The following is a 15,031-nucleotide window of genomic DNA, read 5'->3' as shown; positions in this document are numbered from 1 at the left end:
CCACCAAAAGAAAGCTGTTTGTGGGAAAAGAGGACGCCAATTTTGTTTGGGAGCCATTGTCAGTTAAAGCGATGCAGTGCTGAATCGCAAAAAGTGGTCTGGTCTTTGACCAGCAAAATGGTCCGGTCTGTAAGTGGTTAAGCAACACTTGCAGGTCTTGTCACTACCCCAGCCTGTGACTGGACAGTGAAAAGAGAAGCAGAACCCTGTTGAGCACACTGTGCTTTCTTTCCTCTCGTCAGCATGTTCCGTGTACTCTGCTGTACATGGGCATGCAAAAGAGTTAATATCAAGTCAAACCAGGCATTTATAACTTGTGTGTCAAAAAAAAAAAAAAAAAAAAATATATATATATATATATATATATATATATATATATACATACACACATACATACATACATACATACACATACACACACACACAGCATACAATTTTTTTTATTATATTTGTTTACAGTATTATATGTATTTATTTTTGTGCCATAAAGCAGCACTTCTGGGTTTCCAGCCACAGCCGGGCCCCGCTGCCTCCTGGAATAGCTACATCACAGCTATCCCAGGAGGCAGTGTGTTACTAAGAGGCCACTGTGCGGCGCATGCATGGAAGATTTGTGTGACCGCTGCCAGGTATTATATAGTGCCAATCTGCCAGAAGCATGTACAGAAATCCCTCTCTACACGTGCGCATATGCACCACGGGCCTCTGCCTAGTCTTCGATACCTGGAAGACACCAGCAGCACATATAAGCGCATACCTTTGTTTTAAAAGATGGCGGCGCAGTAGAGGAAGAAAAACTCATTCAGCGGTTTAGTTCCGCTTTAAGAAACACTGAGTATTCTTGCATGAATGTGTGCATTTTAGATCTCCCCGGAGTTCAGCTTTAAACACTGGACCCTTCTCATAGCTGCCACGGTCTCCAGCAGCTCTTTGCAGATGACCAAGCTCTAATTAGGTCATAAATTCCACCTCAATCCTGAGATGTAATATAAAAGAGTCCAATCAGTGATTTATAACTTCTCAATGTAGAGGAATAAATTCTCCCTAAAATTTGGCAATAACAATAAACGTTATGCAAATGAGCGTTGGTTAAATGAGAAGTGTGCTGTGTAAACAGAAACACAACATATCGCTGACAGTTTACTATTAAATTACAGGCCCGGAGCCAGCTCATTTATCCTGGGATCTGCTCATAGCGTGCAGCGCCATTTACAGCCATTACTGCTAGTCTGACCCGGAGGCTCGCTACTTCATTTGTGCTGCAATCTTAACTAGATTTACTGCAGTCATGTCAGTGCGAAAACCAGTAATTTCTCCATATCTAGGGGTGACCCTTCTCCTGCGCGACACCCACTACTCCGCAATTAACAATTTACAGCCGCCAGACCCAAACGCCACTCTGTGCCGGAATTAATAATGGAATTCATAGTTCATGGCAGGTTAACAAGGAAAGCCCGAGCACCATGCATCTTCTTATGGAAAATGCATTTACGCAGTTTTTATTTTATACCGTTATCGCTGTGGTATTATTGTATAATTGGAGAGGGCAGGTGAAGACTTTAATTTTCCAACTTAATATGAAGCATTCCATTTTTAAAGGTTTTTGTTTAAAAGCTTAAAGCTGAACTCCAGCCAAACAGCAAAATTCAAGGATAAAATACATAAAAGGATGAGCCAAACACCGCATCGGAATCTAGAAATCCCCCGTTAAACAACAAGGTGACACCCGGACCCCCCCTTATGTGTATTGGTAATGGGTACATGGTACCCCTGCCAACTCACAGAAAGAAGTGTAAAAAATAGTAAAAATGACAAGAGACACTTTGGGACAAGTCCTTTATTAAAAAATAAAATTGTCCCATGATGTAACTCCATCTAACGCGGCCCGATGGACTGAAAATAGGAAGGGGGGGGGGGGGGGCGCACGCGCGCAACAGCTCCACCTCCATGGGAGGCTCCCGCACAGTGATGCTTCTTCTCAATGACAGCTCTTATATAGCTGAGGGCGGGGCCACGCTGTGACGTAAATGGGTGACCCCGTTTATGTAACAGAGTGGCCCAGCCCTCAGCTATGTAACAGCTGTCAAAGCGAGAAGCATGCGGTACCTTCCCATGGAGGCTGAGTTGTTGCGGCTTTTTTTCGGTCCATCGGGCAGCACGAGATGGATTTTTATCACGGGACATTTTTATTTTTTAATAAAAAGCCTTGGTCAGTTTTCTAACTGTGCTGGGAGCTCAGCCTGCCTGTTCTCCAATAAATCAAGACTTCTGCTGACATGTCCCCCCCACAACCACTCAATCTCTACTGAGGACAAAGATTATGTGGTCGCTTAAATAAACACACACACACACACACACACACACACACAAAAGTGAGTACATCCCACACATTCTTGTAAATATTTTATTCTATCTTTTCATGTGACAACACTGAAGAAATGACACTTTGCAATTAGTGTCATGGTCTGAGGCTGCTGTCACTGGGGAGCTACAGTTCCCTTTAGGAACCATGAATGCCAACATGTACTGTGACATACTGAAACAGAGCATGATCCCCTTCATTCAGAGACTGGGCTGCAGGGCAGTATTCCAACATAATGACCCCAAACACACCTCCAAGACAACCACTGCCTTGCTAAAGAAGCTGAGAGTAAGAGTGATGAACTGGCCAAGCATTTCTCCAGACCTAAACCCTATTGAGCATCTGTGGGACATCCCCCAAAATGGAAGGTGGAGGAGCGCAAGGTCTCTAACATCCATCAGCTCCGTGATGTCTTCATGGAGGAGTAGAAGAAGACTCCAGTGGAAACATGTGAAGTTATGGTGAACTCCATGCCCAAGAGGGTTAAGTTAGTGCTGGAAAAATAATGGTGGCCACACAAAATATTGACTCTGATTCACTTAGGGGTGTACTCACTTTTGTTGCCTGCAGTTTAGACAATAATGGCATGACACCGGGGAGGGAAAATGGCTAATTGGACCCAATTTGGACATTTTCACCTAGGAGCGTACTCACTTTTTTTGCCAGCGGTTTCGACGTTAATGGCTGTGTGTTGAGTTATTTTGAGGGGACAGCAAATGTACACTGTTATAAAAGCTGTACACTCACTACAGTACATTGTAGCAAAGAGTCATTTCTTCAGTGTTGTCACATGAAAAGATATAACAACATTTTTATAAAAATGTGAGGGGTGTACTCACTTTTGTGAGATACTGTATGTGCTTAGGTCAGATTTCTTGACTCGGGTTTACAGCCACTTTAAGGGTTCACATTTACATGCATCACAAGGGATCTACACTGACAGCATTCTTAGTGATGCTTCTTGGATATCACGTCCAAGTATTGGGGATAAGCTACAGCCTTGAACTATGGTTTCTTACTCTAGCTCTTTTGCTTCCTAGGTATTTTTGTTAGATGCTGCACGCCTGGTTCAAAGTATGCCCTGGGATCCCCAATTTTGTGCCACATCACAAATAAATCTCCATCTATAGCTGGACCCAAGTCAAGCCATCCATCCAGTGTGCTAGCCAAGATAGGAGGACACTGCAACATGGAGGAAGAATGGACAAATGTGTGTAGAGCTCTGGGGACAAAACACATGGATGGGTGGGGACATGGACGGATGGAGGTACTGACCAGTCCAGAGATGGGCTTTAAACCTTACCATCCTATCCATTTGAGGACAAGCACAATACTGAATGGGAAGTATGTTTCCCCACCTAGACATCAGTAAATGAGATCTTAGATTACCTAGCCCATCTGATGATCAGTATACAGGCAGTTCACATCAGCGCAGAGGCTTTCTGAATTGTACACAATCATTTTTTTACTTGTGACAGCGAAGCAGAAATAGTTGCAGTACAAAATTCATTAAAACAGCATTTTCCCAATTTGAAAGCTGTACAGATTATAAATGAATCTTAACGAGAAGCACTGTGGTTTTTGTGCTCCAAACATATGAGAAACAATTACAGTTCTACTTTTCATAGGAAAACAAAGACAGAACATATCCTGCCTCTACTAATCATATCAAATTCATTGTCACATTGTTACAGTTTTTAGTCTTTGCACTTCAACACATTTACATTTAAATAACATCTTTGATGGTGACTGAAGGAAAATGAGAAAAAAAAAAAAAAGCTGGAAATTAGACTTACTGGAGCTGCTGGTGCATGGGCAGAGCAATCTGTGCAGGAACATTAATGAATCTCTCGCTGAGGAGAAGGCCTACAGGTTTGCTGTTGTCATTAAAAACTTTATCCAACTGTTCGACTATGCTCTGATCGCAGGTGTTCTCACATTGGCTCAGAACCAGTTCTTTTACTTGCTCGGCACATGGGGTATCCTAAGAAAACAAAATAGTGTCCTCATTAAGGAAATTACAGCATGTTTTCAGAAAGTACTAATTTTAAGCCATAGTTGGGATTAGGATTTTTGACTTCTATGAAATTCATTTTTTTTTTCGAAAATTCTGTGTTTTTCAAAGGAACCAAAAGTAATGGGACAATTGAATAAAAAAAATAAAAAAATAAAAAAAGTTTCAAGGGCAGTGTGAGCTACTCCATTATGTATTCATAAATTAAGCAGGTAAAAGGTCTGGAGATGTGTGGTATTTGCATTTGGAATCTGTTGCGGTGAACCTACATCATGCGATCAAAGGAGCTGTCCATGCAAGTGATACAGGCCATTGTAAGGCTTCAAAAATGAAACAAATCCATCAGAGAGATAGCAGCAAGATTAGGAGTGGCCAAACCAATAGTTTGGTACATTCTGGAGGAAAGAATGACGCACTGGTGAGCTCAGCAGCATAAAAAGACTGGATGTCCACTGAAGACAACAGTGGTGGAGGATCTCAGGATCCTCTGTATGGTAAAGAAAAACCTATTCACAACATCCAGACAAGTGAAGGACACTCTCCAGGAATTGGGCGTATCATTGTCAAAGTCTACAATCAAGAGAAGACTTCAGAAGAGCAAATACAGAGGGGTTCCTCACAAGGTGCCAACCATTCATAAGCCTGAAGAATAGAAAAGCCAGATTTTGCCAAACATCTAAAAAAGCCAGACCAGCTCTGGAAAAGCATTCTTTGAACGGATGAAACTAAGATTAATCTGTACCAGAATGACAGGAAGAAAAAAGTGTGAAGAAGGCTTGGAACAGCTCGTGATCCAAAGCACATAACGTCATCTGTAAAACAAGGTGGAGGCAGTCTCATAGCATGGGCATGCATGGCTTCCAATGGCACCGGGTCATTGGAGTTTATTGATGATATGACGGGACAGAAGCAGCCAGATGAATTCTGCAGTGTTTAAAGATATACTGTCAGCCCAGCTTCACAGTATATAGATAATGATCCAAAACACACTGCAAAACCAACCCAGGAGCTTTTGAATGAACAGAAGTGGAATGTTCTGCAATGGCTGAGTCAATCACCTGATCTCAACCCAATTGATCATGCATTTCACTTGCTGAAGGCAGAACAACCCTCAAAGAACAACTGAAGACAGCTGCAGTTAGAGCCTGGCAAAGCACCAGAAAGAAGGAAACCCAGTCTTTGGTAATGTCCATGGGCTGCAGAGTTCAGGTAGTCATTGAAAGTAAAGAATTCGCAACAAAATATTAAAAATTAACATTTTTATTTATTTATGATTACATTCATTTATCCATTTACTTTTAGTAGCGACTAAGGCCATTGCCAAAAGGAGTCCCCATTATTGTTTTACTGTCACTCTGATGTCCCAATAAATGACACTTCAAGGATTATAGTCTTGCCAGCTTTTCTTACTATTGTTGCATTGGAGTGTGTTGGGATACATCGAGCCTTGGCACCTGTTAGTGGACCTTGTGTATGGATTGGGTTGTCCCTGCAGAGAGCGCCGTTACCTTTTTGTTTTTTCATCCAATAGTGAATGTGGTCAGCCAACCAGCACTGCCATACCTTTTAAAAAATTTTTTAGGCGCCCCCATCTCAAGTACACTGCCTTATACAATGGCAGAACTTTATTAATTAGGCCTTTCCAAAAATGATTGGGAAGGAGCCTCTGGCTTTTTCCAGTATAAAAGGATTTAGGAGCATACAATAGGGTAATAGACAGGAGCGTTCTCTGCGCCCTAGTTGGCGCCAGATCTTCAATCAAACCCAAAAGGCAGGCCAGTATTATCAACAGAACCAGCAGGAAGGCAAGCTCATGTAAAATATGAGTTACCCCCAGCCTGAATTCCTGTATTACTGGGCAGTAAACATACTTTTTATGGAAAGGGAGAGAACAGAATTGGGACTTTAAATGAAGCACACATCAGTAAAAGAGTAAGTCAAGTGACTATAATGTTTATTTTATAAAGTCCATGATATGTTATACAAACATTTTGGGCATCAACCTCTAAAATGCTCTGGGCATACAGCCTCCACACAATAACTTTTTATGGAGTATATGACACAAGACATCTCCATATTCCCGATTACTTATGAGTCTTTCTTCGGAAGGAAAGGACACTGGCAAAAAATAAGCATAATCCCTCCTATAGCTCAGCTAACAAGTAATGTAAGGACAAAACACAAAGCGAGGGATCCCTGTGTCCTCAAAGAAAATTATTTTATAAGTAAACCCAACATCCTAATTTCTTAATTTTTATATCGGAGGCCACAGAGCATCTTCATATTCATTACCAAAGCACTGAACATGAATAGTGGGCAATGCCGCTACAAAGCCAATTACCCAAAAACAGACCAAAGACACTAACCTAAAACAGAACAGGGGAAAACACTTGGCATGAAGCTCAGAGACTCTACAAGTTGAAGTAATAGCAACCCGAAAAACACCACCTGGTACACAAGAACCAACAAGGGACTCACTCAGGTTCAAATGGAGAAGTTTGTACCACAATCAGTCCCATGATTGAACGCCGGACCAGAACCGATTTGGATTCTTGCATGAAGATAGATATAGATATATACAATGAATTATTACAATTTTGGACTACTAGCTTCATGTCCCTCGGCTGTCCCCTTCTGGATTTGAGAATTTCCACTCCAAACTGTATGAAAACTTTTTAATTTACACTTGTGGTTTTTCCTCTATGGATACTATACACATGTGCTCCTAATGAAGATGTTTAAAGCATTCAAAACACGTTGAGATAACACGTTGATTTGAAATAAGATTTGTAAACTTCAACTTTGTGATCACTGGATATCTTGCCATATACAATTTTAAGATTTGTATAACTTTACGGTTTTATGCATTTACTCTGCAGTACAATTTCTATATGCCTCCCCAAAAAAAAAAAAAAAAAAAAACCCATTGCTACAAGAATATTTCTGTTCAAATCTAAACTTGTATGGCTTGCAGGTTTTCTTCAACATAATTCCTATTACCGAGAGATAATGAAGGCTGCCACTGCATACATTTCCTTTTGAGAGGCTCGTTATCTGGATGTTCTATTGATCCAGAAGTTTCAATAATTGTAGACACACTGACCTAGAAAAATATGCAGCTTTAGAGCTCTGCCTTACTCCGACTTTCCAATCTGCATGCTTGTCCCAGGTCAGTGTCTCAAGGAAATATAGCCAGAGGCATCCAGGCAACCAGCATTTTCAGAAGTAGGTCAACAATGGCCACCAACATTCCTCTCTGTATACACATCTCTGGTTTCATCTAGGAGGTAGTTTGAGAATGAGCCACTGCTCGTGTGATCTCTGCCAGGACAAGCCAATTAGCAGCTTTGCCTGAACAATTATAATTCCCACTAAACTTCAGCTCTAGATTTGTCTAGCCTCTGGCCAACAGAGGATGCAAAAAACGTGGACGTTTTCCAGCTGCGAACCTCATTTGTTTTGTAATGCAACAGCATTGTTTTTGTAGCCCAAATGTATTTTGTAAGTAAGTATAGGTCTGCTTTAGCCAAGTCCAGCAATTTGTCATTTTAACAGATCAGACCACAATGCCCAATATCATTGGATGTCTTCCTGGATCCATTAAGGTATTGGCTACACCGGGGAATGGCGTTTTTTGTGTCCCAAATTAATATTTACACCGAACTGCAGCTGTACAATCCCCAGACAAACAACAAGTGTGTTTACTATGACAACATTCTACCATCAGAGGAATAAAACAGACACACACCCATTTGAGGAACTCCACCAGTACTCACCTTCCTCTCTGTTAAGTTCAAAAGACTTATGAAACCAAAAACATGGTGTTCATCATCGTCATCATCATCGTCATCATCCGTACCTTCAGCTTGCTGTGATATTGGACAAACAGATAAAAATAAAAAAATAAAAATCAGTTGTCATTATAACATGGAGAAAGGTAAAAGTAGACATCGCAAAATGAGGAAACAAAAGTTCTGAGGCTCCTCTACTACTAACATTCTTATTTAATAACGATTGCAAACTGCTAAATTTATCACATACTAGATAAGGCCATAAGTGATATACAATCAAACCAAATTAAAGTACCAAATAAGTAAACTTAAAAACTTTTTGTTGGTTGAGGAGGGAGAACAGAGAACCAGTTTACTTGGGTGCCTTATTACATAGTGGGTGAGGCTGAATAAAGACGCCAGCCCATCCAGTTCAATCTGTGGTATGTGTGTGTCAATAGTAAATTCCCATATCCCTGTATGTTGCAATCATTAAAGTGCCCATCTAATTGTTTTTAAAACCGTCAATGCTCCCTGCTGATACCATAGCTTGAGGAAGAGAATTCCACATCCTTACCACTCTGACAGTAAAGAACCCTCTAAGGGGTTTAAAGTGACACTAAAAGGTTCATTTTTTTTTTTTTTTTTTTAATAACAAACATATACTTCCCTCCACTGTGCAGCCCGTTTTGCACAGAGTAACCCCGAACTTGCTCTTTTGGGGTCCCCCGACAGCTCTCTCAGCTCCTCCCCCTATCAGATAACCCCCTGGGAGAAGCGCTCTTCGGAGGGCTTACCTTGCGGGTGTAATCCCGAGTCCAGCATTCAGCATCCACAGACACCGAATACAGGACTTGCCCCCGCCCTCTGGGTCATTGGATTTAATTGACAGCAGCAGGAGCCAATGGCTGCGCTGCTATTAATTTATCCAATCAGCAGCCGAGAAACCCCTAGCAGAGAGACAGCACGTCCAGCGCCTCCACTCCAGAGAGAATAAGTTCAAAGCAGCCTTTCCCCATAGTGGAGGTCCTCTAGTCCCTTTATTAGCTTTGTTTCCCTTCTCTGGACTCTCTCCAGTTCCAGCACATCCTTCCTGAGGACTGGTGCCCAGAACTGGATGGCATACTCAAGATGCGGCTGGACCAGAGTCTTCTAGAGTGGGAGAAATAGGATTTTTATTACAGCTTACCTGTAAAATCCTTTTCTTTGAGTACATCATGGGACACAGAGCCTCAAGTAATTACTTAAAGCGGAGGTCCACCCTAAAATGGACCTCCGCTCATCGGAATCCCCCCCCCCTCCGGCGCCACAATCGGCACCTTTCAGAGGGAGGGGGATGCAGTTACCTGGATAATCCAGGTAACTGCACCCACTTCCGGGCTAGCTCTCTGCGGAAAGGGGCGTACGTTACGCCCCTTTCCGCAAGCGCCCGCCCCCTTCAGCAAGTGCCCCGCTGCCTGCTGGGAAACACACAGCTCCCAGAGGCAGCGGGGACCGTCCGGATTGCGCCGCGCGGCTCGCGCATGCGCAGTAGGGAACCGGGAAATGAAGCCGAAAGGCTCCATTTCCTGATTCCCATACCCAAGATGGCGGCGGCACGAGCGAGCGATCGGCTTCGGGTGCCGACATCGCGGGCGCGCTGGACAGGTAAGTGTCACTATTTAAAAGTCAGCAGCTGCAGTATTTGTAGCTGCTGGCTTTTAAAAAAAAAAAAAAAAAAAAAACGCGGAGTCCCGGTGGACTCCCGCTTTAATGGGTTATATGCCACCTTCAGTTGTTGACACTGGTAAACCCAATTAAAGGAAGTTTACTCCCTATATAAACCCTCCCTCCTTCCAGGAGCGCATCAGTTTTCGTAACAAAGCAATATAGTTAAATCCCAAAAGAGAGGGGAGGGACCTCTGTGTGCCATGATGTACTCCAAGAAAAGCATTTTACAGGTAAGCTGTAATAAAAAAAAAAAAATTAATTTTCATACATCATGGGATACAATTACTTAATGGAATGTCCCATAGCAATGCCACTTGTGGGGTGGAAGTAACAACACGCAGGGTATACCCAGACTTGAGGTTCTATACTGCTGCCTGCAGTACACTGCCCCCCGAAGGGGATATCCTCATACCTCATTACATCCACCAGATAAAACTTTGTGAATGTATGCATTGAAGACCAAAGTTGCAGCCTTACAGATCTGAGCCATGGAGGCCTGATGATGCACTGCCCAAGAAGCACTAACCGACCTGGTAAAATGCACCTTAACTTGAAAAATGGGGGAATCATACCCCTTAACTCATAAGTTTGAATTATCACTTGCCGAATCCACTTAGAGACAGTGGATTTTGATGCTGCCTGTCCTTTCCAGCAGAATAAATAAGACATCAGTCTTATGAATCTGAGCAGTTTTCTTTAAAATAGATTTTCACTGCTCTCACCACCTCAAGACAATGTAGTGACTTTTCTTCCCTGGAAAATGGTTTTGGAAAACACGACAGGACAATATCTTGGTTCAGGTGAAAACTTGAAATTTACTTTTGGCAAAAAGCCTGGACGAGGGCGTAACACCACTCTGTCCTCATAAAAAACAAAAATCAAATATGGCTCTTTACAAGAACAGCCAATTCTAAAACCCTCCTTGCTGAGGATATAGCAACCACAAATACCAACTTCCTTGTCAGAAGGACTAGGGGAATAGGTTGTATCTGTTCAAATGGCTGTTTTTGTAACACAGACAAAACTATGTTTAAGTCCCAAGGGTTCAAGGGAGGTTTGATGGGCGGATTAAATCATGTCACCCCTTGTATAAAGCCCCGGACTAAAGAATGTGTAGCAAGTGGTCTTTGAAATAAGACAGATAAAGCTGAGACTTGCACTTTAATAGTACTTAAGGGCAATTTCATTTCTACCCCTAAATTGTATAAAGGCAAGAATTCTGCCTAAGATATATCTCTGAGGGTGCCAACCCTTGGATTCACACCAGGAAACATAAGCCTTCCAAACTCATATGTATAGTTCTGGAAGCTGGCTTCCTAGCATTAATCAGGGTAGAGATAACTGACTCGGAAAGCCTACGTATCTTTAGAAAGTGAGTTTCAATAGCAGAGCCATTAAATTTAGAGACCGTAAGGAAGGATGGAATATCGGTCCCTGAGAGAGCAGATCTGGCCGTAGTGGGAGGGACCATGGGCCCTCCACTGCCATCTTTACGATTTCTGCGTACAATGACCTTCTGGGCCATGCTGGTACCACCAGAATTATTGTCTCCCTTTCCAGCTTGATCATGCAAAGAAGAAGAGGCAGCAACTGAATAGGGGGGGAGGGGGGGGGGGAATGCATAGATCAGTGAGAACTGATCCCATGGGGTCAATAACGCATCTGTTTCGCATGCAAACTGATCCCTTTTTCTGACCGCAAAGTTGACCAACTTTGTGTTGAACCTGGATGCTAGAATATCCATGTCCGGAGTCCTCCATCTTTGACAAACAGCCCGAAATATGTCGAGGTGAAGAGACCATTCCCTGGGAATAACTGCTGGCGACTTAAGTAGTCCGCCTGCCAATTCTCTACCCCCCCCGGAATGAAGATGGCAGGAAGGCATGCCCAAGTTAGAATATGGTTCAATTTTGGTGACCCCTTGGTAAATGACATAGGGCCACAGCTGTGACAGGACAATCCTGTAACCTGAAAGTCCAGGCCTTTAGAGCCAAAACGTACTGCCCGAATCTCTAGGATATTGATGGGCAAGATTTTTTTGGTTCCTGACCACTGTCCTTGGACAGTTGTCTTTTCTAGTACTGCTCCCCAGCCTGAAAGGCTGGCATCCATTGTTAACACTTTCCAGATGACTGGTCTGAAGTATTTTCCTTTCAGCAGATTCTGGGTTAATAACCACCAAGTGAGGCTTTGGGCCACTCTTGGAGACAGCTGCATTGGCAAGTCTAAAGCTTAAACGGTTTTGTTCCAAGCAAACAGGATACTGTTTTGCAACAGTCTTGAATGGAACTGGGCAGAGAATTGCTTCAAATGAAAACCACCATGGCAATCTCATGCAGAGGCGAATGGAGGGATTGCCATTTGACCTGACCCTCCGCACCAGCTCTCTTATGGAGTTGATCTTTGCTTGAGGCAAGAACACCCTTTCCTGGGCTGTGTCTATGATCAGACCCAAGTACTCCAGCCTTTTTAGCGTTAATAAAAGAAGATTTCTCTAGGTTGAGAATCCAACCCAAACTTTTATTAGTGCATAGTTGGTTGTAGTGCGCACGCTTTGCTCCAAACGAGTCACTGATTGATCTACAAGTAATAGATCTTCTAGGCACTCTACGACTGTTATGCACTGTGGCCTTAACCTGGCTAGAGGTGGGGCCGGCACTTTGGTGAACACCCGAGGTGCTGTGGCTAGCCCGAAGGGCAGGGCTACAAACTGTAAATTCTGCTGTTCTAACTCGAACCGCAGAAACTTTGGAGGAGCAGGAAATATAGGGACATGCAGATATGCATCCCTGATGTTGATTGACACCAGAACTTCTCTTCCTAGAAGGATAGTTAAAGGAAAGAGGGCTTAAATGGGAATACCGGGTAGTCGCTCACACCAACCCCATATGTAGTTCCATTCAGCCATATAATGAATTGGACTATACCGGTACTTGGTAATGGAAAAACACTAATAAAATTTAAAATCAATATAATGTTTAATAAAGATATAAAACAAAACAACACTGAAATATCACTTGAAGGAGTACAATAATATGCACATCACAGTTGAGGTATTCCTGACGGGTTCTCCATAGGGAACATTCAACCGTAGAGAGTGCACAATAAATTTCCTCGACTAGTTTCGCGGGAAAAGGCCCGCTTCTTCAGGAGGATATCTATATAAAAGTATCACAGTCATTAGATAATACACACATGTAAAGATATAAGCAATACAGTTATCATAATGTTATTGATTTTACATACACAAATTCCCTATATGTTTAAAAGAGGAGGTCAGCTCACCCTACTTCAAGGAACAGGCTGCAGGTAAGGAGATCCGCAAAGTCCCCCCACGGTGAACATGGGGGATTGGTAAACGCCGGCTCTGGATAAATAATATTATAATAATTTATCAATTAGGTAGGGGTATATCTTGAATTAAGGAAGAAAGGGGAAGGGGGGGAGAGAGAAAGAAAAGGAAGAAAGACCTCGTGAGGGTGCAACCGTGATATTAGGTGACTAGAAAAGTGGGGGGGGGAAAGGAAGAGGGAAGGGGGAAGGGAGAGGGGAAGGGAGGGAAAAAAGGGGGGGGAGGGGGGGGAGTGAAGGTGAAATGCTCCAGGTGACTACATATAATTACCAGAGGTATAAGGTCAAAAGTGATTAAACCATCCTATTTAATATAAATGTGTGAAAATTATTAGCAAACCAAACGTGGATAGTCAAGTGTATCCATGTGGATTGAGCAGTGTGAAAGGGGGAAAAGAGAGAAACCCTTCACCCCAATAAGGGTCCTTAATTCCAGAGCGGGTTACAATAAGAACGAATCGGCTTACCAACAAGCCAATCAAGAAATCGTGTAAAGACAGGACATCAAGGTTGAGCTGGTTAAACAAGCTTGTAAGGATATTGTACCGTTCGCTGAGTATCAGATACCAGGTCCACTGTTAGATAGCTTAATGGCCATCAATACTGCAAAAGGTATATAAAACATTTGAATATAGACAGGGTAAAAGGCCGACGGGCATTATAAAGCCAAAGCGTCAGAGGAAAAATTGGATAAATTCATAAGTAAGTAACATCATATAAAGTGGTTACCTGTCAGCGGGGACAATATCCTAATACAGCCCTGATGGAGTCCGTGCGAACCTGTCCATTCGGCGGTCAAACAGACCGTTAAATAGACTCCCCAACACACATAGCGTCTGACGTCCGCCGGAAATCGGCGGCGTCCGACGTCATGTGGTCCACCTCTCCGTACCGCGCAGGCGTACTAAACGGTCGCTACTGCGCAGGTGCGTCCGTTCGGCGGTCTGATAGAGCGCCAGAACAGATTGCCTAGCAACCACTACGTCGGACGTACGTCAAATCCCGGCGGCGTCCGAACGTCATGTGGTCTGTTACCCCACACTGCGCAGGTGCAGTACTATACTGTTAATTACTATACTTAATAGAGATAAATCCTCCTTCACTGAAGGCTATGCATACCGTTGGTCAAATAGGAATTTGGGGAGAAAGCCTCCTCTTCGATTTAATACCTTTAGAAATCCAACAATGGAGATAGAATCTGACTCCTCTCTGACATCAACCTATTCATTACCAAGTAACCCTAGACCTTCGGTTACCCCAACAGTAAATTCTACCCATAAAAGACTACGTTATGGTGGTAGCACTCCACCTGTGAATCCTAAAAAAGATAAAAAGGGTTCAAAACCCCCTAAACCGGCATGTACTCCTGCCACACAAATACCTATTGAGGCTACTCCCTCAATAGAGGGGGCTATGGGCCATCCCACACTTCATGGTACTATTCCAAAGGTTTTGAATTCAACATTAATGACTAACAAACACACAAAAATAAATGAGGACATGATTTTTTTTAGACCTAAAAAAACAACAAGGGAATCTGGATTCCTATATTCTCAAAACAGCACCAGCACCACCACATATTCCCAACCCGACACCAACCGTAATATCCTAAATCTGACCCCCTATCGTTTGTCAGACGAAGAAATGTCAGTACTTCACTTGGGCCTAGGGTTTTGCCCATTGGACAGACTAAAAGTTAATGAAACCATAAAAGATTTATATTTGTTTGCACGGAATCTCACATTTAAGTTTTTATTTGACAAAGATCGCACCAATTTGAATTTAGAACGTGAACTTACAGAACGCACTAAACACTTATAGATG

At 42.7% G+C, this 15,031-nt stretch overlaps 1 protein-coding gene across 1 annotated transcript in view; it reads right to left on the bottom strand.

Moving 5' to 3' along the window:
• The window catches only part of BCCIP (BRCA2 and CDKN1A interacting protein), a 37,671-nt gene that overhangs the window by 10,712 nt on the left and 11,928 nt on the right, over positions 1 to 15,031 (bottom strand). The window contains exons 4-5 of the mRNA XM_077455503.1: positions 8,153 to 8,245; positions 4,159 to 4,346 (exon numbers count right to left, since the gene is read on the bottom strand). Of these exons, the coding sequence (XP_077311629.1) occupies positions 4,159 to 4,346; positions 8,153 to 8,245 (281 nt within the window). The remainder of the gene's footprint in view (positions 1 to 4,158; positions 4,347 to 8,152; positions 8,246 to 15,031) is intronic.

Source organism: Lithobates pipiens, unplaced genomic scaffold, assembly GCF_037356315.1.
Source record: "Lithobates pipiens isolate NorthernLeopardFrog02 unplaced genomic scaffold, aLitPip1_a1.2 Scaffold_25, whole genome shotgun sequence".
NCBI lineage: Eukaryota > Metazoa > Chordata > Amphibia > Anura > Ranidae > Lithobates > Lithobates pipiens.
The sequence above is the reverse complement of the archived record's forward strand: the minus strand, read 5'-3'. Positions and strand labels throughout refer to the sequence as shown.